Raw genomic sequence first — 22,475 nt, 5'->3', positions numbered from 1 at the left:
CCCCGCCTGCTCGGCGGCGGCGGCTCCCTGCGTTGTCCGGGCGCCCGCGCCGCCCGCTCCTCGCTCGGAGTCGAGGTGAGTGGACCTGTGTGTCCGCCAAGGCATCGGCGAGCGCAGCTGCGGCCTGACCCAGCGGAGGGTACTCGGGCGCGTCCGGCTGTCCTGGGAGGACGTGAGCGCCGGTGTCCGCGGCCCGCCTGCTGCGCCAGCCACTCAGGGCCACACGCCGCTGGGGCCCGCACGGCTCCTGCCGCTGCTCCCGCGAGGCCGTGATTTCTCCTAGGTCCGTAGCGCTCGTGGGCATTTCTAGGGCCCCGCCACCCCTAGCGTCTCCTTGTCCCTTCCCTCCCGCTGCCCCGGGGCGCTCAGAAAGTTCGGTCACGTGCTGGTTTTAAAGACGCGTTTGTCTGTGCACACCAAGCTGGGGTGCAGACCAGAGGTGCGGGGTGAGAGGCCCAGACACGGTGGGGAGCAGAACAGGCGGGGACAGGAGAGGCCGCAGTGGCTGCGCTGCCCCGCAGCGCTGGGACTGGCGCCGCGCCCCAGGGAGGCCCCGCGTGTGCTGCTGCGGGCGCGAGTCCCGGGCCTTGCCCTCCGCGCGCCAGGCGGTCTGCCGGGTTCCTCGCGCGCCAGCCTGTGCCGCTGTTGTCTCTCCCCTTCCGCAGCCTCCGTTTACGGCGTGTGGTCAGGGAGGGGCCGGGTACGACTTCACCTGTGGTGCTGTGGACAGCTGGCGAGGCTGCCCGGCCGTGGTTTGCCTTGGGAAGGGCCTCGCGGGCACTTGAGAGAGGAGCGCGTGTGCATCGGGCCTCCCGGGGTGCGGGGAGGGTCACAGGAGGCACCCCAGGGCGCAGCAGCCCCTCCTGCCCTCCCACCGCGCCCCCAGCAGTGCACGTCATCAGCCCACCGGCTCCGCTCCCCACGGTCTCTGGGGCGTCCTTTCCCCTGCACCTCTGGCCTGCACCCCAGTTCTGTGTGCATGGATCAGTCTTAAAACACCAGCGCAGGCGGGCGCGTGTGCGCAGCTGCTGCCGCCCCGCCCGCTCCCCGGAGCGCGAGAGCCTCACTCGGGGTGTCCCTGTGTCTGCTCCCTGTCCCAGCGGTGAGCGGTCTTCACTGCCGCCCGAGCGGCTGGGCTGGCCGGCCGGTGCGCCCAGCGCGCCCCGAGGCTGTGCCCCTCTGCGGGGAGTGTCCAGTCGCCAGCAGCCGCTCGCCTTGGTCTGGTGAGGGCTCGGCCGGCCAGTCCCGGCCACTCTTGGCCGTGACTGTTGAGCAGTTAGTGACGGCTTGTTGTGTTGTCTCTGTTTGCCAGGGCTGCTGTCGGCTCCGCGTCTCGCTCCGCCTCCGCGGCTTCTGTGTTGCTTCCCCTGTGTGGGGGAGGCGTGGGGGCGGGGGTGCCCCGTGCGGTCCTGTGGGCCAGGGCCCGCCTCCCTGCCCTGTGGCCGGGGGTTGCTCTGTGCGCGGCTTGCTGTGTGAGTGAAGGCGTAGGGCACCTGCGGCGGCGTTGCTGGTGCGGGGCGCCTGGGCCGGGCCGGGGCTGGGGTGCGGAGGCCACGGGGGCCTGCAAAGCCACCAGGGCTCCGGGCCAGGGCGGCCACTCTCCACGCCTCCCCTGCCCGCGTCCCGGCGCTGATCCTGCCCGGTAAAGGCACGGGGCCTCCCGCTGAGCGGCCTGTGGCCTCCTTGTCCGGTGTGTCCAGTGGGGAGCTCTTCGGGCTCGGGCCACTGTATCCCCTGGCGCCCCCGCCCTCTGCTGTCCGCTCCAGCGCTGCCTGGCTTGGAGGCCTCAGCCCGCTTTTACTCAGCTGAGGTTTCTTTGCTGCCTTGTGTGTCATTGTCGCCGCGAGTCTGCCTGGCCTCCTCCTGGCCTCCTCCTGGCCTCCTGTTCTTCCTTTCCGGCCCCTGGGCGTCCAGGTTCTCGGCTGGTCTGAGCCCGAGGCCACGGTCCCTCGCCGCAGCCCTCCCCTCCGCCCTGCCGGCCCTGGGAGCGAGCGGGCCGGCGCTGTGTGGCCCTGAGCGGAGCGGAGCGCCCGGGCCCCAGCCGCGTGAGACGGTGACGGGCTTTCCAGTCGCGCGGGCATGGGCGCGGGCGCCTTGTCGGCGGGCCGCTTCAGAAGCCCGTTTGAACGACCCAAAGCAGGAGGGGGTCAGACACCCCGGGACGCGAGGGCGGTCTTCCGACGGCCAGGCGCGCCGCTCCGCGGTGGCGTGTGTCCGCGACGTCCCGCCCGAGGACGCTGGGCACTCGTCAGGCCTGGCGCGGAGAGGCGGGCGCGGCCGGGGCTGAGCGCCTCCTGTGTCCGCAGTATGACGCCGTCCCCGTCCAGTCCAGCGTGGTGTTATGTTCCTGCCCGTCGCCATCCATGGTGAGGACCCAGGCTGAGTCCGGCACGGCCCCTGGCGTTCCCGGCGGAGGCCGGCAGGGCCCCGCCATGGACAGCACGGCCGCCGAGGCCCGGCCCAGCGCCGCCCCGCTGCAGCACGCGGCGCAGCCGCCGCCACAGCCTCGGAAGAAACGGCCCGAGGACTTCAAGTTCGGCAAGATTCTGGGCGAGGGCTCTTTCTCCACAGTGAGTAGCTGCTGCCGCGCCGCGCCCCCAGGGCAGGCTGGCTCGCTGAGGGGCCGGGCGGGGCCTGGCGGGCACGCCGCTCTCACTGTCCCCCTGAAGCCAGCATGGGCTCCAGGGCCGAGGGAGGCCCCTGGGCGGTAGGCGCAGGGGGCTGGCCGCAGGATGGGAGGTGCTGTGTGGCCCCATGTGGCCCAGCGCCGGTGAGAAAGGCCACGGTGGGCCACGGGCTGGCGGGCGGGCGGAGCACCTGAGGTGGGGCCTGCCCTCGGGCACTTCACCCGCCTGCGGCTTGTTTTCGCACCGAGCCCAGACTGGGCACGCGCATGGCTCACCTGCGCTCCGCTTTGGCGCCCGGTGCCGTGGGAGCCGAGTCGTCCCGGCGCCTGAGGGCGGCGCCAGGTGTGCGGTGACGTGGGGGCACGCCCTGGAGGGTGGTTCCCTGGGGCTGGGCACTGCTGCGCTTACTGCGCGTGGGCTCGGGCTCGCGGGGCAGACCCCCGAGCGCACGCCTCTGCCCTGCGGGGTGCCAGGCCTGGCGGCAGCCCGTGTGGTAGGCGGCGCTCGGTCACGCCGTCAGCACGCGGCCCCGTTACCCCGAGTGTTTCTCCTCTTCCCTAACCAGGTGGTCCTGGCCCGAGAGCTGGCAACCTCCAGGGAATATGCTAGTAAGTACTGACAGCGCTGTGCGCGGGGCCCCCGGGTGGGGTGTTGTGCTGGCTTTGGGGTGAAGGTGGCTGTGGGCTAAGAGCCGTGCGCAGGGTGCCTGGGGCGCTGGTCACCCCGTGCGGGCTCTGGTGGCCCAGCCCGGGCCGGTGGCAGTGACTGGCTTCTCCCGCCCCAGTTAAAATCCTGGAGAAGCGGCACATCATCAAAGAGAACAAGGCCCCATATGTAACCAGGGAGAGGGACGTGATGTCGCGCCTGGACCACCCCTTCTTCGTCAGGCTCTACTTCACCTTCCAGGACGACGAGAAGCTGTGTATCCTTCTTTCACTGGCCAGCGCCCCGTGCGCCACCGCGTGCTGCCCCAGCGGCCCTCCCCTGAAATTCAGCGTCCTCTGCCTTGGGGACCCCGGACGTGTTTTGGGTCCCCAGGGTGCCTGCGAGCGCATCAGAGGTGACCTTCGTGGGGCGTCATGGACGTTGGAGGTTTTATCAGGACAATTACGCTTCGTGGGTGTGATTTTAGCCCGGCGGTCGCCGGCCTCGTTGCTGGGGCCTCCTGTCATGCCTCCTGCCGGCGACCAGAGGCCAGGTGCCTAGACGGGGGGGATCTCACGTGGGGCGCGTGTGTTTGGTCTCAGGCCGGGCTGGCACAGATGCGGGGAGGGGGCTCCGTCCTCAGCTCTCCGCTGCTTCTTGGGCTGTGAGACGCCGCCACAGTAGCTGGAGGGGGCTCCAGGGGTCACTCGCCTCCTAAGGATGAGGTGGGGGGTTGGGGATCCCATGCATGCCCTCCTCCCCTCAGTGTGGCCTACACTCGGGGAAAGGGGAGCAGTCCCCCAGCACCGGGAGGCCAGCCCACCCCAGCTGGGGTGCGGTGCTCCTGGCCTCCCCACAGCCGCCTGCGCGCAGCCCAGCCCGAGCTGGGGCAGCGGCATCACTGCCCTGAGGCGGGGAGGAAGGGGTGAGGTGCCCAGGGATGGCAGTCCCTGCACGTCCCGTTCCCCTCTCGCAGCACGGGGCAGGAGCAGCCACCAGGTCCGGATCAGGGATCTGGCCTCAGCTCTGTGGCTGTGCCTGAGTGCAGGGCCCGCCCCCCCCCCCGGAGCCGGAGCACAGCTTCCTCCTCCCTGGCCTGGCCACTGTGATGCTGAGGGAGGTGGGGACAGCCTTGGGCACGACGGTAAGGTGGCCTGCACCCCGCGCGTGAGTGATGTGTGCAGGCGAAGAGCAGGGCGTGGCGCTGTGGGCCTCAGCACCTGTCTGTCCTGCTGCACCGCCTGTCACCTCACGCCTCAGCCGAGCAGAGAATCAGAAAGTGTCCCTCAGGCAGGAAACAGGAACTGGGGGAGCAGTCAGATAAGGGGCAAAACCCACAAAGCCGGAAGAGGCGCCGGGCCAGGCCTCCCCCACGCTGCAGGCTCCTGGAGACAGGCCTTGATGCTGAAGCTTGAGGCCAGTGCCAGGGCCAGGCGGGCTGGCGTGCTGCAGGCTGGCCCGGGCCCTGACACCCACACCCGGCAGGTGCAGCGCAGGCCAGGGAGCGGGCCTGGGCAGGACCGTGGCCTTGCTGGAGGGCAGGCTGACTTGTGCTCCAGGCTCCTGGTGAGCACGGTCGGGGCTGGGGGGCAGTGGGCAGCTCCGTGGTGCCCCTGCTGGGTCTCCCGACCGCCCTGGGCATTGACGGGGTCGGCGGTGCTCTGGCAGCCAGGAGCCGCACACGTCGCAGGCGGCCATCCTTGAGCTCGTGGCCCCTCGGGGTGCTGCTCAGGTGGGCGAGGCCGGCCCCACCCCGGCCATGGGAGCGGCGGTGCTCGGAAGTGGTTCCAGCAGGGCCGTGCTCCGGGCGGCCTCGAAGGCTTCGAAGAGGAAGGACAGGGATGGAGGGGATCGTGCCGCGGGCTCCGCGCCGGGGCGCTGGCCAGGCGGCGCTCTCCACCCCGGCTGGCCCCTGCGTGCAGTTGCAAAAGGGCGTCACGGAGAGCCTGCGCCTGGCACTCGGGCCTGGCGGGTTCCGGCCCTGCAGGCCGGGTCCTGGCGTGGAGAGTGCGCACGGGCCGATTCGGGCAGTTCCTGCGCTTCCTTAATCAGGCGACATTCAGACTTTGGTCTCAGCTATGCCAAAAACGGGGAGCTGCTTAAATACATACGCAAGATCGGCTCGTTTGACGAGACGTGCACGCGCTTCTACACTGCAGAGATGGTGTCCGCGCTGGAGTACCTGCACGGCAAGGGCATCATCCACAGGTGCGGCCCGCCGCGGAGACCCCGGGGCCCACCCCGCAGAGCACCCGCAGCCGCCGGCTGGCCGCGGCCTGTCCTGCCATGGCTTTGTGGGCGCTTCCTGGCTGCGTCGTGCCGGATGTTCAGTGTGCTCTTACTGGCGCGCGGGTCAGGCCGAGGCGAGGCCCCGGCGGGGCTCCGAGGCCCCGGTGGGGTGGTGTCCTGCCTGGTTTTCTTTGTAAACGTGAAGAAACCTGCTTTCACAGGGACCTGAAGCCAGAGAACATTCTGCTGAATGAAGAGATGCATATTCAGATCACTGATTTTGGGACTGCGAAGGTGTTGTCTCCAGACAGCAAACAAGGTGAGGCTTCGTGTCCAGCGCGCTGGGGGTCATCCTCAAAAACAGCGCCTCAGAAACAGGTTGAGGTGCGCTGCGTGCCGCCTCGGGTCCGTGTCCCTGGGCTGGCTCCCGGCGGCTGAGCGCGCGGAGCGTGCCGTCCCGGGGTGCCCCGGCGCCTTGGAGTGCTTGTCCTCCCAGAAGATTTGGGAGGGGTCCGCTTGTGGCTGGTCTCTCCTACAGGGGTGCGGGGCTGACGGGGTCCGCCTTCCCGGGGACCCGCTGCCTCCCTGTCGCGGGTGGCAGCGCTGGCCCAGGTGCGGGCGCCCGGAGGGCAGCAGTGGCCGAGGGAGCAGGGCTGACTCCCCTGCTGGTCAGAGCGTGCTCGCCCGGCAGCCCTCCTGCCCTCTGTGCCCAGGGGGTTCTGCCGCCGGCCCATCCCCCTGGCTGCTGCCAGCACAGTGAGGGGCTTTAGCTTGCTGCGCGTCCGCTGCCGCCCGAGGGGAATCGGGCCGGGAGAGCCGCTGCCGTCTCGCCTGCTCGGCAGGAAGCCCGCGCCTGAGACCAGGGCCTCGACGCCACCGTGTGTGCTAAGTGATCTCAGACTCGAGCCCCGGTCTTGGCACAAGTCAGAACCCCCTAACCCGAGCGGATGGGCTGCTGCAGGGCTGTGGGGACAGCCGGCCCGGCGCCTGGGAGAAGCCCCAGTGTGAGTGCCCGAGGTCGGCAAGCGGGTGGAGGTTGCTGGACGCTGCCTCGGCCGTCGCACGCTTGTGGGGAAAAGGGGAGCCCAGGAGCACGCTCACTCCGGGGGCCACCCACACACCAGTGCTGGGGCACCTCTGGGGTCCACAGGCTGGCCTTTGTCCAGCAGAGGCCCTGAGCCTTCCCCTTCTGGTATTTGAAACGCAGGTTCTCGCAAAGATTCTCCCAGTGAGCTTTTTGGGGGCACACTGCGCCCCCAGAGGGCTGGCGGGGCCTGGGCCTCGCTGAGAACCAGGCCACCGCCGTCTGGGGCTGACCCAGACGGGTCAAAGAGGATGCTCACACTCTCGGGCCCGGCGTGGTCTCCCCAGCGACCTCCTGCTCCCAGGCGCGCCCAGCCGGGGAGTCGTCATGCACGGAGAGGTGGCACTTGGGCTCCCGGCCTGCCAGTCGTGCGGCCCCTGGCAGGCTGCATGGCCGAGGCCAGGGGGGCGGGGCCGGCTGCCCCCACTGCGGCCCCTGCTGTGACAAGCCGCCTGCTGGGCTCCCTCCAGGCCGGTGTGGGTAAGGCCGCTCCTGCGGCCCCTGACGTTTCGGCCCCACACGCTCTCGGAGCCTGGCGGCAGCGCGCCAGCCCGCTTCTGTCCGGCCTGCGCTGTAGCCAGAGCTGCTCGTGTGCACGGTGAAGGGTGTGCAGCACACGCGTGCTCGGTTTCCGGCTGGGTGCTGGGGTCTGAGCCTTCGTCCGCGCTGGCTTCCCCACTGCTTTTCAGACTTGAGAAGCAGTGTTGGGGGGAGTCGGGGTCCTTGCAGCGCAGGCGCAGGCGCTCGCTCCGCTGCTGGGGGCCAGTGGGCGTCCCCGGACTGGGCGCCAACCAGGGTTGCTCCTTGAGGTGTGTGAGGGCAGCTCGGGGGGGATTCTGGGACTGAGGGGCACTTTAGCACAGTGGACCGAGACTAGTCACCTGCTCAGGTGTGCAGACGTCCCCAGGAAGGGCGCTCTGTCACTTGGCGTCTGCCCCAAGGGTCAGGCCGGGGCCGTGGCTGCAACAGTCTGCAGCTCCCTGCAGGTCTTAGTTGCGAAAGTGGGCGGGGAGGGGCTCCGAGCGCAGGTTCCCCGGGCGGCCCTCTGGCACCCCCTGGCAGGCCCGCCCTCGTGCTGTGCTCAGAGGGGTTCTGCGAGCGCCCCGACGTTCTTGCATGCTCAGTGCCACCGGCCCTGCACCCACCGCGCCCCACGCACCCGCACCAGAATCCCCTTTCAGGGCCTCTTCCCGCCACGGGAGGGGAACCGGTGTGGAGGGCCCGGCCCCCGGCAGCAAGCACAGCTCTCCAGCGTCCAGAATGTCTGCGCTGGTCTTTCAGTGCTGGCGTCTGTTCAGTCACGGCGGTGGGGCCTGGGGTCTCGTATTTGCAAGTGGCCATTGTCCCTTCCTGGAGGGGTACTGAGTCAGGGTTCAAGCCAGAGCTTCCTTGTTGGGCTCAGCTGGTCGCCCACGCTCCCTCCCCACCTCGCTGTCCCTTAGAGCCTGCAGAAAGCCAGGTCACTCGTCCTCCAGAGCTCGCTGATTGCATCGCTGGGCTCGTGGGATGTGTCTGGCGCTGCTGTGGGGCCTGTAAGCCGGGGTGGCGCCGCGCTGCTTGGCCTCGTTCAGGCCCACCCTGTGCCCCCGTGAGGGCAGGGGCCTGATGACTCCTGTGCCCCAACCTGCAATCCTCAGAGAGCAGAGCACCAGATTGGGCTGCTCCTGACCGGCCTGCACCCCAGTTGGGTCAGGCGGCCTCGGCCTGGAGAGAGCATGAGGGCGGTTTCCCTCCCTTTCGCTCATCACTTTTTTTTTTTTTTTTTGGTAAGATTTATTTATTTGTGCATACAGAACTGGGGCACAGGCCAGAGGCTCAGGGGCGGTAAGAGGCTTCCCCAGAGGCAGAGCGGGGAGCAGAACAGGCAGATCGACGAAGTACACTGCTGAGGGGAGCAGCGGGCGGGTCAGGAGAGGTCTGCTGCGCCCTGGGGTCACCTCCGGGGCAGGCGGGGATCGAACTCATGCGGAAGCGGCTGTAGCTTCTCAGTGCTGCGCATTACCCCGCTGCGCCCCCAGGGAGGGCCGCTCATCACTGTTGAAAGCCTGGCGTTGGCAAGCTGTCGCGCAGCCCTCCCCGCTCATGCCGCACGGGGCCGCCGCCTTGGGCACAGTGGGTGTGGGAGGCGTGGCCGCCCCCGCCGCTGCCCCCTGCGCCCATGGCCGTGCTCTGCGCTTGGTGCGTGGGCGAGAGGCTGAGCCTGCGTGGGCTGGGGGTGTGTGCTGCCTCCACGTGGGGGCCCTGGCTCCTGCTGCTGGCCGCAGGCTGGGTGCCTGGCCCTCGTGTGTGTGCTGGTCAGCACCGCCCTGGCCCCTCGCCGTCCTGGCTGGGCCAGCCCCTGGGATGAAGTTGTTGTCGGCCGTGATGACCCAGGGGCTGTCGGGATGACGCTCAGGACCTGGGGCTGCATGGCGGCCCTCACATTCTCCGAGCCCTCTTTTGGTTTGGTTAAGGCGTCATCTGTGTAGAGGGCTGAATGCGGGGGAGGCGCGCCGGCGTGGCAGGGGCTGCCCCTCGGAAGAACAACACCTCTGCCTGGCCAGCAGCGTCCATGAGCCCCGAGGCCGAGAACGGCTGCCTCGGGTCCCAGAGCGCTGGGCCCCTGCTGCAGTGCCGCTCTGCTCCCTGGGGACGCTCCTGCTGGCCCAGGAGGCCCCGCCCCCGGCGAGTCTGACCTGCTGGCAGCCCGCCACTCCTCACCCGAGCCCTGGGAGCCCCTGGGAGCGGGCCTCTGAGGGCAGTCCCGCCCGTCCCCCCTCTCAGGAGCCCTGCACCTCTGGACCCCATTCCACACACCAGCCCAGGACTGGAGCCCCACCTCTGAGGGGGCGCCAGTTGCGGGGAAGCAGAAGCCGTGGGTGGGGCGAGGGTGACGTAGCGTAGGCCGCCGCTCTTGGCCTGACGTGCCCGTGGCTCTGCCCCACGGGAACCAGGTTCCCCGAACTTCCTAATGATGGCAGTTCAGCCAGGCGTGGCAGGAGCCGTTCGTAACCGCGGAGAGCCAGCCGCAGGTGCGGGAGGGGCCGGGCGCTGCTGTCTGCCTCAGTGGTCTCGGCGCGCCCAGCCAGCCCTGGTGTGGGGAGCCGCCGCAGCTGTCTTCCCGGGCAAGTGTCCAGGGCAGGCCGGGCTGGAGCAGCACCCCCCCCCCCGGGCGCCTCTGGAGACAGCCCCCCACCCTGCCTCCATGTCCTGCGGGCCCGGAGTCCCGTAGCTCCCAGTGTACCACTGGCCTGGCAGTGGCCTTGGAACCTTCCAGCACTTCCAGGGCGGCTGTGATTTCCAGCTTGAGTCCGTAAAGAAAGCTAGAGTTGCTCACGACTCACCCTGGGAGCTGGACGTCCCGCTACTCTGACTCGCCTGGGGTGAGGCTTGGGTCAGTTGGGGAACAAGTCTGTGTCCCCTTCTGGACCCTGATTGTGGGAAAAAAGGGCAGAGGAAGACCTTTTCCGCTCCCTTCTCTGCTTCCTTCTCTGCCTCTCCTGAGGCTTTCCACACCTGGCCACCCTGAGGAGTGCGCTGCCCTCAGAGGAGAGGGCTTGTCTGGGGGCCTGGTCGGAGGGTTGTGGGGTGTCTGGGGCTGTTGCGAGCAGCTGACCTGCCCTCCTCTCTCCCCAGCCAGGGCCAATTCCTTCGTGGGCACAGCCCAGTACGTCTCTCCAGAGCTGCTCACCGAGAAGTCGGCCTGTAAGAGGTAAGCTGCTTTCCTCTCACCCCAAAGCCCCTCTCCTCTGAGGCTGCATGCCCTCCCCCCCACCCCCTGGAAAGGAAGTGAGCGGCCCCTGGTGACCTTCCACACTCAGTGTGCTGTGCAGGAATCGTCTTCCCTCCGATAACCTGCAAGCCGCTGCTTCTACGGTGCACTGTTCTGCTCCTTATGGGGCACTGTTGTCTCATGCTTCGAGGTGGATCTTTCTTCTTGGGATAGCTTCTGCAGGGCCAGAGTGACCTGGGGCCTGCCACATTGACTGGGCATCCCGCTGTGTCCCGAGGCCTGGGATCCCGGGCCTCCTTGGCTGGTTCTGTGGGACGGAGCAGGCTGGCCTGGCCTGCGGGGGCCGGAGCTGATGGCCACAGGGGCCCAGCACGCGCGTGCTTAGGCCCAGACCAGCCTTCTGGGGATCCTGGGGGAACAGAGAAGTGCAGGGGCAGGCATAGAGGACCCGACACCAGAGAGGTGGAGGCATGGCTGATAGGCGCCCTGGGCGGGGGGAAAGGGGCTTAGGGGAGCACAGGGCCAGAGTGTCTGGAGCATCTGGAGAGGGGTGTGGGCACAGGGCGTGTGGAGGGCTGAGTGGTGATGTAGGGTTTGGGGCCTCAGCATTTGTGGGGGGCAGTGAGAACTTGGCTTCTGAAACTTCTGGGGGGTCACAGTCTCAGGTGTGCCAAGTTGGCCTTGGTCACAGGAGTCTTGGGGCTAACCTTGGCCGTTTTTTGACCCCAAAAGATTTTGAGCACTTACATGGACCGGACTGGCTGGGCCTCCCAGCTGGGCCCCTGTGCGCTGGGGTGTTGGTGGTGGGGGACATCTGAACATGATTTTGATGTCAGCGTGGTGGGGGTGTGGGGAACCGCTGCTGCACCCCTCATGGAGGGGGTGGCGCGGTGGGTGCCAGAGTGGGCAGTCCAGGACTGTGATGGTCAGTGCTGCTGGGGGCCCCCCATGCCTCCTGCACAGAATGAGGGGGGCATCCAGACCACTGCCCGTGTCCTAGGGCTTAGTGGGAGGAGGCTGAGCCTGGTGGGGAGGCCAGTCTCTGAGGAGACAGCCCGTGTCTGTGCTTCGTGCTCTTTGCCCCAAGTCATGGCTGTTCCTCTGACCCTAAAGCTCGTCCACTTGTAAGTGAGGCCTAGAGAAGACGGGGAGCGGCATGCCGGGCCCAGGGCACGGTCTGGTGCGCGTCTGCGGTGGCCTGTTCCACTGGGCCATCTGACACCTGGAGCCCTGCAGAGACGGCGCCCTGGCCTGTGACTGCCGGGGGAGCGGGGACCGGGCCTGCCCCAGCCCCGTGTTGGGGTTTCAGGAAGTGCCCGGGGCAGCACCAAGCCCTGCAGAAGTCCTGGGTGCATCTGCTTTCTGGGGCTCCACACTGGCCCCCCTGTAATCTTATACTGTGTGAAAAACACATTTGAAACATTGCCGAAAACACTGAATGTGGACTGGGCCTGAAACTTGTATTTTGGGTTACCAACTCCTGTCCCCTTTCCCCTGTGTCACTCCTCGCTTTAACCAGACTGCCGCGCACCCCGGGGAGACGGGGCCGCTGACAGACTTGGGCCGCACCCGCGCGCGCACCTCAGCTCCCAGGCCCGCTGGTACCGGGGTGGTGGCCTCTTCCAGACGCAGACTGGGCCAGCGCCCCAGGACCCCACATAGCCCGAGAGGCTGCGCAGAGGGGCATGGTGCCCGTCGCTCCCGGGTCTGCGCCCAGCTGGTGCCTTGGGAGCGGCCCCGCCCTGCTGCCTCACTCTGGAAACACCCTGAACCTTAGCTGTGGTAAATGCGCAGTGAAAGTGGTCAGGAAGCAGGAGTGTGGCGGAAGGAGGGGCCGCGACCCCTGCGGGCGGCCCTGCCCGCTCCGTGCCAGCAGGGGGCTGAGGAGCTGCCCGGCGGCCGCTGCTTGTGGCTGAGCCGCGCTGCTGTCTCCCTGCAGCTCGGATCTGTGGGCCCTGGGGTGCATCGTCTACCAGCTCGTGGCAGGCCTGCCGCCGTTCCGGGCAGGGTGAGTGGCTGTGCCGGGGGCGGGGCGGGGCTCCCAGCTGCGTGCTGTGGTGGCCTGTGCCGATCAATGCTCTTTTTGTTCTACAGAAACGAGTATCTTATATTTCAGAAGATCATTAAGCTGGAATACGACTTTCCTGAAAAATTCTTCCCTAAGGCCAGAGACCTCGTGGAGAAACTCCTGGTGAGTAGTTCGAAGTTTCTTCCGGAGGGAGGACCCGAAGCTGCGCCCTGCACTCCGGCCGCCGGGCGCTTTCCGGGCACCTGTGCTTCGCGCAGCGGGCTCCGGCTGCCGGTGGCAGTGGGTCCCAGCTCTTCTGTCTCAGGTCGCCGTAAGAGCCGTTCAGCTCGGGTTCTGCTCTCTGCCGTCTGAGCGAACCGGGCGCCCGCGACCCTCTGCGCTGTCCACCAGCCTCATGCAGCTGCCTTGAACCCAGGGGGCCAGCACTAGAGCCTTCCCCGAGGCTGTGGCCACAGCCTGGAAGAGGCCCATGGGGTAGCCAGGAGCTGTGTCCAGGATTGTGACACGGGTCAGGTCCCTTGGGTGGCTCCGTGGCCACCCGGGTGGGGCCGCATCCAGCCCCCCCCCCCCCATGCATGGTTCGCTCGTGGGGTTCTTGGGGTGGAGTCCTGCCATGGTGACAGCTTGCTCTCTGGACAGGCCTCCCTGCCCCCTTGGTAGAGGGATCTGTGTGCCTGCCCTGGGCACAGTTGGGTCCTCGCAGCTGCTCCTGGGCCGAGGTGATAGCTCCTGCTGGCCTGCACATGGGGTGGGGTGGAGACTGGATGGGAGGACGCCGTGGGCGTGGCCCTGGTGCCTGCCGGGCCTGGCCGCCGTGTAAGCAGGGCTGCCCGGGAGGGCTTCTGGGGTCAGAATTCATTGTTCCGTCTGACACCGCTTTGTTTCACCTTCCAGGTTTTAGATGCCACAAAGCGATTGGGCTGTGAAGAAATGGCCGGGTACGGGCCTCTTAAAGCGCACCCCTTCTTTGAGTCCATCACGTGGGAGAATCTGCACCTCCAGACACCCCCGAAGCTCACGGCGTACCTGCCGGCCATGTCTGAGGACGACGAGGACTGCTACGGGAACGTGAGCCGCGGGCGGGGCGGGGCGGGCGTGGCGACTCTTGGCGAGTGCACTCTGCAGGCGCTGGGCGCTTCTCACCTGCCTCTGTGAGATAATGTTGCCCACGGGCTGGAACAGGAGCCAGTGGAAGTAGCGCCCTCAGCCCCATCCCCTTGGGCTCTGAGCCCCTTCCTGGGGGTGGACACAGTTCCCCGGGGGCAGCTAAGTCTGAGTCCCGGAGAGCCATCCAGCACCCTGAACTCAGAGATGCGCCCTGCGAGGGCGGGGTGGGGGCATGAGTGCTCTGGAGTGTAAGGTTGTCTGGGGGGGACCGGCTAAGTGGGGGGTCGGTGCACTGCATCCTGTCCCTGGCCCCTCTCATCGCACGTCGCTTCTGGACTGACCCGCACAGGGGCAGCTGAGGGGGCCAGGGTAGAATAGACGGTGCATCGGACATCTGTGGGGGCCAGTGCAGTGGCACCCTTGGGCAGGAGCCCCGAGGAAGGGGGCTGTGGTCGAAGCTGCCAGTTGTGCTGGAAGTGCGCAGGGAGGCGCTGCTGACTTTTGGGGTGACTGGCAGGGCGTGACCTCGGCCAGGCCTGCACCTCAGGCTCCAGTGTCGGGGTGGGGCTGGCGGGAGCAGCCGCACCGCCTTCACAGGCCCGTGAGGTGTGGGAGGGCATTGGGGGCGGCGCCAGGGCCCTCTGGGCAGGGGCTGGGAAGGTCATGCTCCTCTCCTGCTTAGAGGGGCCTCTGCCCTCGGGTCTGGAGCTGGTCGCTGCCCTCACGGTCATTGCCGAGCACTGACCTCTCTGCTTCCCACGTGGCCTCTGGGCAGCAGGCAGGCGTGTTTGCTAGGCCGCGTGGGGTTCTGCTGAGCTTAAAGGGGTAGTTATTTCAAAAAGCGAGCATAGTCCATCTCATGGGAATATGGGGTGACTGCCAGAACCAAAACATGGGTCCCTTGAGCTGGGCGGCCATCTGGCCTGGGTCGTGGGGTCTGGCCGCATCCTGGGGTGAGTGTTGTGGAAGCGACGGTGGCGAGCCCCTGGCAGGGTGCCCGGGATGCTGCGGCGCGGCCTCACGCCCCTCTCTCCGCAGTACGACAACCTCCTGAGCCAGTTCGGCGGCATGCAGGTGTCGTCCTCCACCCACTCCCTGTGCGCAGCGGGCCCGGGCCCGCCCCCCCGGGCCGGCAGCAACATCGAGCAGTACATCCACGACCTGGACACCAACTCTTTTGAGCTGGACTTGCAGTTTTCCGAGGAGGAAAAGAGGTTGTTGCTGGAGAAGCAGGCCAGTGGGAACCCTTGGTGAGAACCCGGGGCGCAGCGGGGCTCCACTTTGGGGCGCAGCGAGGGCCGGGCCGGGCGCTGCCTGCCTCGCGGCTCTGGCCCCTGGCGGGCCCCTGTGGTCTGCCCCTCGCGCCGGCTCCTCTCCCCTGGGCCTTCGTGTTGGACGCTGGCTCTCGTCAACATTTTTCCCACATCTGACTCTGCGCGGCCAGGGGGCCAGAGGGCGAGTCTCTGCTGCTGGGCTGCACGCGCCGCCTGGCCCACCTGTACTCACCTCCGTGGCCACTGAGGGGGCACCTGCCTCAGCCTGCGCTGGGCTGACTCGCGGGCGGGGCGGGCCTGGGGTGCGTGAGCCGGGGCCCGGTGGAGGGGCGGGGCCCGGCTGCAGCATGGTGTCGCTGGGTCACTGGCGCTGTGGGCAGGCGAACGGGGCCGGGCCAGAGCTCTGCTGGTGCACTGGGCGGGCTGGCTCCAGGCCCTCCCGCACACCCCACGAAGGCTGCTGCCTGGCTGCGGCCTGTGCTTCAGGCGGGGCCGAGCAGCCGTGGGGGCCAGACCGCAGGCCCTCCCCACCTGCTGCTTGCCCCCAGGGCGCGTCCCCACCCCCAAGGCCTCTGACGCCCGCGCTCTGCCGGTCTGTCCCGCCACACGGTTCTGGTCACGGCCAGGATCACCCTGGCATGATCATGGCACCAGGCGATGAGCCGCAGCAGACTGGGCAGCGACTTGCCCGCAGCTCACTGCCCACTGCTTGAGCTTGTCACCCATCCGCGTGCACAGCTGCAAGACCACTCGGCTGCCGAGAGCGGTGGTGGCGGGCCTCGTCTCCAAACCAGGGAAACTGGCTGCGAGTGGCCACTGACCTCACCCGGAGCCGGGTCGGTGTAGACGCGGGGTCTGCCTGAACGGCATCTCCCCACCACTGTGGACACAGGGCGCCTGGCACTAGACCGTGGGCTGACTCGGCTGCTGGGGTGCGCTGCTGGTCCCGCTCTGGGCCCTGAGGCAGTGGAACTGGGGAGCTGTCCGCCTGGGGGTGGCCGCTCTGTGCCTCTGCGCCAGGCCAGGCTGCCCTCGCCACCCTCCACCCCACCAGGCTGTGTTTGGGGCGCCCCGTACCCCCATAACGGCCCCCCTTTGGCCACGACCTCGGGCGCCGAGTGTGCCGTGAACGCGGGCGTGGCCTTTGTGCAGCCCCGCATGAGGGACCCCGGCCGCAGGCTGCTGCCCACTCAGTTGCCTGTTGGAGTGCGTCAAGCGCACGAGGACGCGGCCCAGAGGAGCGGCCCCCTGGGCCCCGCAGCATCGGCACCGGAGGCCAGCTGCGCGCATCCTGAGGGGCTGTTCTGGGGTCAGGCGGGGGCGCCCTGGGCACGGGGCCGGGGCGTTCACGAGGTTCTGGTCTGCTCTGAGCCGGAGCTGCTGGCCGGGCGGTGCCGGTGTGCAGCTGGGCGACGCCTTCGGGGCTGTCTGCTTTTCAGAGCGGGCACCTCGCGGCTGGCCGGCCGCCTCTCGGGTCTCCGGGACGGCAGGGAGGGAGCGGGTGGCTGCCATGCCCCCAGCGCAGCTGCGCTCTACCGCCGGCCACGAGCCCCACCCCGGCCCGTGCCGTGTCCAGGTGGCCCTCCAGGGACCCGTCCTCACGTGGCCGTTGGATCCAGCACCGAGCCCACGGCCCCGTAGCGCAATGGACAGCGGGCCGGCCCGCCTCGGTCTTCAGGAGCAGACACCGGGGCGCCCGGTTGGTGTCTTCCGGAGGCTTGGCTGTGGCTGGGGCCCTTCCTGTCATGTGCTCGGGGACCCGAGGGGTCGTGCCTGCTCAAACACCCGCCTGCCTCGGGGGCTGCCGCCTTCTCACATTTGGTTTCGGTGACCTGCCTCTCAGGTCTGGGGGAGCCCCATTTCCTAAGACCTGGCCCCCTCACTCTCGTTCTCCTGCTTAAGTCCCCCTGGGGGTGCCGAGGCCACAGGCACCCCTCTGCTGACCCGCCCATCACCCCAAAGGCCTGGCGGCAGCTCTGATGATCAGAGCTGACCTGGACGTGCTGACCTGGGGGCCCCAGCGGGTGAGGAGAGGCCCCGCTGGCGCTGCCGTCTTCCCCGCTCAGCAGGCCCAGTGTCTCCCGGACGTCCCCGGTGACCTGTCTGCTGCCGAGTGCTCGGTGCGCCTTCTGCCCCAGCAGCTGTTGTGGCTGCCTGGCGCCAGGTGCGGCCGCAGAAGGACAGCCGGCGGCCCTCGTGCTGTGGCCGCCCGTCTGCGGTCCCTCGGGGAGCCCCGTGTGGGCTCTGGGTCGTGGGGGTCGGGCCGGGTCGGCAGAGAGTGTGGGGAGCCCCGTGCCGGGCTCCGAGAGCCCGATGGCTGTGGTGCAGCGCTTGCGTTTGAGGGGACGGTGGCCCCAGTCCCTTCTGGAGTCCAGAGCGTGGTTTGCACTACGCACTGCCCACTGCTGCCTGGATCTGCGGGGAGCACAGCAGCCCGTCCTCTGGGGCCAGTGCTCAGAGTCCAGCACATGCAGAGTCACGGGAGGCCTGTCCCTGGACCCAAGTCGGGTGCCCAGGGTGGCACTGTCTGAGGGGCAGGCCAGGCCCAGGGAGTGGACGCGTGCCGTCGGGACATCTATCGGGGAGCCATTTGGACAGTCACGTCTCTGAATCTCATTGTTTTCTCTCTTCCTAGGCACCAGTTTGTAGAAAATAACTTAATACTGAAGATGGGCCCAGTGGACAAGCGGAAGGTGAGTGTCCATCCCAGCCGCCGCGCGGGGCTCCAGGTCTCTCTAGCGGCAGAGCTGAGGGGCTGCAGCCCAGGTGGGGGTGAGGCCACGTAGCCTCGTGGCAGAGTGGAGAGGCGCCTCACGGGCTCAGATCCAGTGTCCAAGTCTGGGCAACTTGAGGTAGCTCTGAGCTCCACCACCCGCCGGAGCCCGCTGCACCCCGGGCGGGGCCTGAGGTGGCCCCGTGGTGTCTCGTGAGTTAGCTGTGTCCGAAAGAGGTTTCTGCTGGGCGACTCCGCCCTCCCTCGGGCCCTCTCAGTCTCACCGGTTCCCCCGTGCTCAGTGATGAGGCTCGGGGGCCCAGCTGGGCACTGGCCTGGGCCCTGGGGGGGCGGGGGGCATGGCCGGGGGGGGGCGTACTCCAGAGCAGCAGGACCCTTGCGGGCAGCCAGGAGAGGTGCCGGAGAGGCGGCTGGTGGTCCCCTCGCCGAGGCAGGCAGACGGGGCCGCCCGCGCCATTGCACCCCTTGCTCAGCCCAGGGGCGGGGACGGGCGGGCGGCGGCCGCGGCCCGCTCGCTGCCGGGTATCGCCGCGGGGCCGTCTGACTCTGTTCCGCACGCCAGGGTTTATTTGCACGGCGCCGGCAGCTGCTGCTCACGGAGGGGCCACACCTGTACTACGTGGACCCCGTCAACAGAGTCCTGAAGGGCGAGATCCCGTGGTCCCAGGAGCTCCGGCCGGAGGCCAAGAACTTTAAGACCTTCTTTGTCCACACGGTCCGTGCCTCCCGGGGTCCTGGCTTGGGGGGCAGTGGAGGCGTGCTCCCCCGAGAGCCCCAGCGCGCCAAGGGGCCTAAGTCGGGCTGGGAGACCCCTGCGCTTGTTTCTGAATTGAGGGTCCCCCGCAGGTGAGGGCGTCCCTGTGCTTCAGGAGAGAAGCCCCAGCCCAGCCCCTCACCGCGGCGCCCCCGCACCTGACGGTGTCTGTGTTTGCAGCCTAACAGGACGTACTACCTGATGGACCCGAGTGGGAACGCGCACAAGTGGTGCAAGAAGATCCAGGAGGTGTGGAGGCACCGATACCAGAGCCCCCCGGACGCCGCCGTGCAGTGACCGCCGCCGCAGGGTGCGCGGCCCGGCGCCGTGGGCGCTTGCAGACCCCTGCCGGCCACCTCCAGGGCGCCGACGGCAGGCCGGGCAGCTTTTTATTTAAAAGAAAAAAAAAATACCCGACCACCCAAAGAACCAATCAGCGCGAGAGGCGCCCAGGGCCGCGCGCCTGCTCCCTGCCCTGCGGAGGCCCGAGCTCCCTGCGGCCAGTGGCGTCGGCCCAAGCAACTGCAGCCACCAGCTTTCTGTGTGCGGTGCGCCCGGCCGGGGTGGACATGTGCGCCTCCTGCACCCGCCGCCCCGGGGCTCTGGGTGCCGCCCACTCCACCGGGGCGCTTGGGCTTAGGCCTCAGGCTCCTCGCCATCCCCAGGCGCTGGCCTGTCTGTGCCCCACGTCCACCTTCCCGCGTGGCCCTGGCTGTGGGATTCTGGTTCCCACTGTGCGCGGACTGCACCACGCAGGTGAAGCGGAGGGCCGTGGCCGCCTGCCATCCCTCGGGAGTCGGAGAGGCAGGGGGCCGAGGCCTGCATGAGCATTGCCCCTGGGGGCTGTCTGAGGTGAAGGGCGGGCCTGCCCTGGGAGGCGAGCCGTGCCGCCCCGTGCCCGTCCTGCGGCGGCCTCTCCACGCGGACAGTCCCGGCACCTCCGGACCCCGGCCATCAGGACTCTGCCAGACCCGGGCTGCATCCATCCCTCATGGGATGGACAGGCACAGGCCAGTCCCCCCAACCGGGGCCCGGGGGCGTGAGGCTGGGATTCAGCCGCCTTGTGTTGCTCCGGGGCAGGTCCTGGTGTCTGCGGGGGACGAGGAGGTGGGGAGCGCAGATTGCGGGCGTTGTGGGCCACGTCCACCAGGCCAGGCTGGACAGCTCGAGCGGCACGCCACCACCCCCTGGCCAGGCAGCGCCCTCTCGACCAGAGCAGGAGAGGGCAAGCGGCCCTCGTGCTCGGCAGGGTCCTGGGGCTCATCCTCGCCAGGGCCCAGGCAGCCAGACCCCGGCCACTGCCCCGGCGAGCAGCGAGGCTGAGCTCCGCTCGTGCCTCCTTCAGAGAAGCCCACCTGTGTTCACCTGCTTTTTCAGACGTGACCTTGCCTGGCTGTCTCTTTCAGGAATTTATCTTCAGGCTCACCCCGCGTTCCGCCTCGCCTCTGGAACAGGCCGTGGCCGTGCGCCCCAGAGTGAGCCCCGCCCGCGCTTTCTCTGGCGGTCGGTGGCGGGGAAGCAGGGGAGCCTGCGGGTTGTAGCAGGCGCACGTGGCTGCTAGGAGACCCGATCTCCCCGGACCGCACCACTACCTCCGGCTGCACCGCCAGGCACCCCGTCGCCTCCACAGCCTGAGGTGGCCGGGCAGGAGCCGCCGCGACTGCCATTGCCCCAGCCCATGGCCCAAGGGCCCTGCTCTGTAGGCAACCGCACCCCCACGGCCCCCCGGTGTTATCACCCTGTCCTTGTGCGAGCTGCACCGTCACCTGCCCTCCGTGGTGGCTCCTTGCGGTCCGAGACGTGGACGCGGGGCTGCGAGGGCTGGCCCCGGGCGGTGGGAGTGTGCCCCTTCCGCCAGCCCAGGCCCGTGTCTCCCAGAGGCAAGGACCAGCAGCGCCGCCTGCCCAGCTCCCCCCCCCCCCCCGTGGGGTCCCCCTGGCGTGGAGAAGAGGGAGCACTGGCCCGCTGGGCGCCCCGCCTTGCCTCCGGGGGCCGGGACTGGCGGCCGCTCCCCTCTGCCCTCCCTGGAGCGGCAGAAGCCTCAGCGCCCCACCCTGGGTGCTGCCCGGGCCTGGGCGAGTCTGGGCTTGCTTAAACCAAACTTTGTTTTCCGAAAGTCACTGGAGGCTTCCCCCACCCCAGGGCCGCCGGGAGCGGTGCGCTCAGCCGCCACCACCCAGAGTGCATGTGCTCTGCCGCCCAGTGGGAGCCTAGGTCATCGCCCGCGTCGCGCCGGCTTGTTTTCACGTGACGCTTCAGCCATCTGCCCCGGTCGGGAGCCGTGACTCAGACACGGCTGCTGGCGGTGCCGCGGCCGGCCGTCACAATTCCCTGTGGTAGCATTGAGATGGTGTCCGGGTGTCCACTGTTTAATGATGCTGTGACCCTTCTACATCTTGATCTTTGACTCCTCCCATCCGTCCTAGACCCCCAAGAGTGGTGTTTTGGGCCAGAGAATCACTCGCTGTAAAGGTGGCGCTCGTCCCTGCGTGCTCAGCGCCGGCCGCTCTTCAGGGGCCCAGCCCCAGACAGATGGCGTCCCAGCAAGCCGCGCCCCAGAGGGTGGGATGAGACTGCTGTTTTTAACGCTAAGATAATGTCACCCTGCGACTCATTCCCCAAGCCTGTCCCTGGTGTCTGGGACCTGGCCACGCGCATGCTGGCGCACCCCACCTGCTGCTACAGCCGCGTGCGCGCTGACGCCTCGGAATCTCGTGCTCTGTCCACAATGGTACTGAATTCGCGTCTGCACAGTCGGCAGAGAGAGAGAAAAAAAGTGTTGAACTGACCTTGCCACACGCTTAGTGGATGATTGTGGTTCCTTAGACCAGTGCACAAGAGCCACTGAAGTCAAGTGAAGGTTTTGGAGACGGGACCGCCCAGCGGTCAGGCTTCACAGGAGCGTATTTGCCCGGCTTCCCATGCCAGGGTGGGGCTGGGGTGGCTTCAGGCCCCTCCTGCCCAGTGGCCCATGGTGCCGTTTGTTGTCTTCAAGGCCACACTGCCGATCTGGTTTCATTTTTAGTTGCTCCACTTTAGTTTGGGGTCTGTTGACTCTTAGAGGGGGAACACACAGGGTCTTCAGGTGCCAGGCTGTGCAGAGGGGTTTTGGGCCTTCATGAAGGCGGCCCCTCTCCTACCCCACCCCCACCCCCCACGGCCGGCCAGCAGGTAGTGCTCACTGCTGAGTCTGCCGCAGTGAGGCAGTTCCTGGAGATGACGCCCTCTTGCTTTCTCCCCGCTCTCTCCTTCCCAAGCCTGCCCGACCCTGGCAAGTGCCCTTCTTCCCTGGCGGGTGCCCTGCCCATGGCCTCTAAGCCACTGGCCACCCTGCTGTGGGGAACTGGAGGCAGCGGCTGCCGTTCTGGGAGGAGCAGCTTCCTGGAGCTCCGCCTGGGGGCGTCGCGCAGCCCTGCTGTGCACCTGAGCTGGCCAGTGACCAGGGTCGGCGCGCTTGATGTACAGGGAATCTTGACAAAACGCAAACCGTTTTCAGCTGTGCAACGCACCCTATCTAGCCCTTACAGCAGATTAACTCCGAGTAGGGGTCACTTGGCTGGACAAACCCTCCCACGAGCCCGAGTCTGATTGGATGTTGGCGGAGTTCAAGTGTGCAGTCTTTAGACCTGCTGTATCTGTCCCTTACCAACGCAGAGTAGGCCGAGTGGTGGCGCGCGGCCGTGGGGCTGGCGGTGAGCACGAGCGCAAGGAATACTCTCTACCTGGTCAGTAGCTGTAACTGTGATGTACAGGCAAAGCAAAAATTTAAAAGATGTATGAAAACAAATAATGCAATGATATTAGGATATACACTTTTGTACTTTTATTCTTATATAAGGTTATTTGCTGGCTATCGTTGGCCTCTATTCAGTCTGTGTTATTTAAAATCTAATATATGAATTACTTGGATTGAGTTCATGTCCGGGGCCACGTTGTATGTATTGATGTACAGCCTTGAATGTGAATAATTATTGTAAACTATATTTTACAACTTTTTTTCTGGCTTTTATTATATAAATTTTCTATTTGGTCAATGATTTAATCCTATCATAATTTAATGAACCTGTTTACCCGTTTTTCCCCAAGTGTTTGTGCTTAGATGTAGTTACCGGATGATGAGTTTCCCACGTATGCTCGGTAGCCTTGTAATAAACACGCATGTGGAGAGTGCGGCTCGCCGGCGTGGCTCTCTCGCGGGCGCGGGGCGGCGCCGGGCGGTGCGTCCAGCTCCGTCCACGTCAGGGATCGGGCAGCCGCTCTCACGATCTTATCACAGGCGC

General features: G+C 67.5%; 2 protein-coding genes across 2 annotated transcripts in view; one reads left to right on the top strand and one right to left on the bottom strand.

Annotated features, from left to right (window-relative positions):
- Positions 1 to 2,308: 2,308 nt before the first annotated feature.
- On the top strand, positions 2,309 to 22,364 carry PDPK1 (3-phosphoinositide dependent protein kinase 1). The gene is made up of 13 exons (XM_004692166.2): positions 2,309 to 2,570; positions 3,193 to 3,235; positions 3,412 to 3,549; positions 5,336 to 5,480; positions 5,723 to 5,820; positions 10,201 to 10,276; positions 12,237 to 12,305; positions 12,392 to 12,488; positions 13,221 to 13,394; positions 14,472 to 14,683; positions 17,343 to 17,400; positions 18,004 to 18,156; positions 18,376 to 22,364. Exons 1-13 carry the CDS (start codon positions 2,364 to 2,366, stop codon positions 18,490 to 18,492), a joined length of 1,587 nt encoding a protein of 528 aa, XP_004692223.1. The 5' UTR covers positions 2,309 to 2,363; the 3' UTR covers positions 18,493 to 22,364.
- LOC101621909 overlaps positions 19,150 to 22,475 on the bottom strand; it is a 40,189-nt gene continuing 36,863 nt past the window's right edge. Inside the window, exons 11-12 of the mRNA XM_012731686.1 lie at positions 19,585 to 19,826; positions 19,150 to 19,285 (exon numbers count right to left, since the gene is read on the bottom strand). Of these exons, the coding sequence (XP_012587140.1) occupies positions 19,150 to 19,285; positions 19,585 to 19,826 (378 nt within the window). The remainder of the gene's footprint in view (positions 19,286 to 19,584; positions 19,827 to 22,475) is intronic.

Source organism: Condylura cristata, unplaced genomic scaffold (genome assembly GCF_000260355.1).
Source record: "Condylura cristata isolate star-nosed mole 26May11 unplaced genomic scaffold, ConCri1.0 scaffold00032, whole genome shotgun sequence".
In the NCBI taxonomy this organism is placed as follows: domain Eukaryota; kingdom Metazoa; phylum Chordata; class Mammalia; order Eulipotyphla; family Talpidae; genus Condylura; species Condylura cristata.
This window is presented reverse-complemented; position numbering and strand designations above follow the sequence as displayed.

Excerpts from the sequence above, each read along its gene's own strand:
- PDPK1 (XM_004692166.2), top strand. The coding sequence starts at position 2,364 with ATGGTGAGGACCCAGGCTGAGTCCGGCACGGCCCCTGGCGTTCCCGGC. Across the intron at positions 12,489-13,220 it reads ACCTCGTGGAGAAACTCCTG|GTTTTAGATGCCACAAAGCG; the intron begins GTGAGTAGTTCG and ends TTCACCTTCCAG. Across the intron at positions 17,401-18,003 it reads GCCCAGTGGACAAGCGGAAG|GGTTTATTTGCACGGCGCCG; the intron begins GTGAGTGTCCAT and ends TCCGCACGCCAG.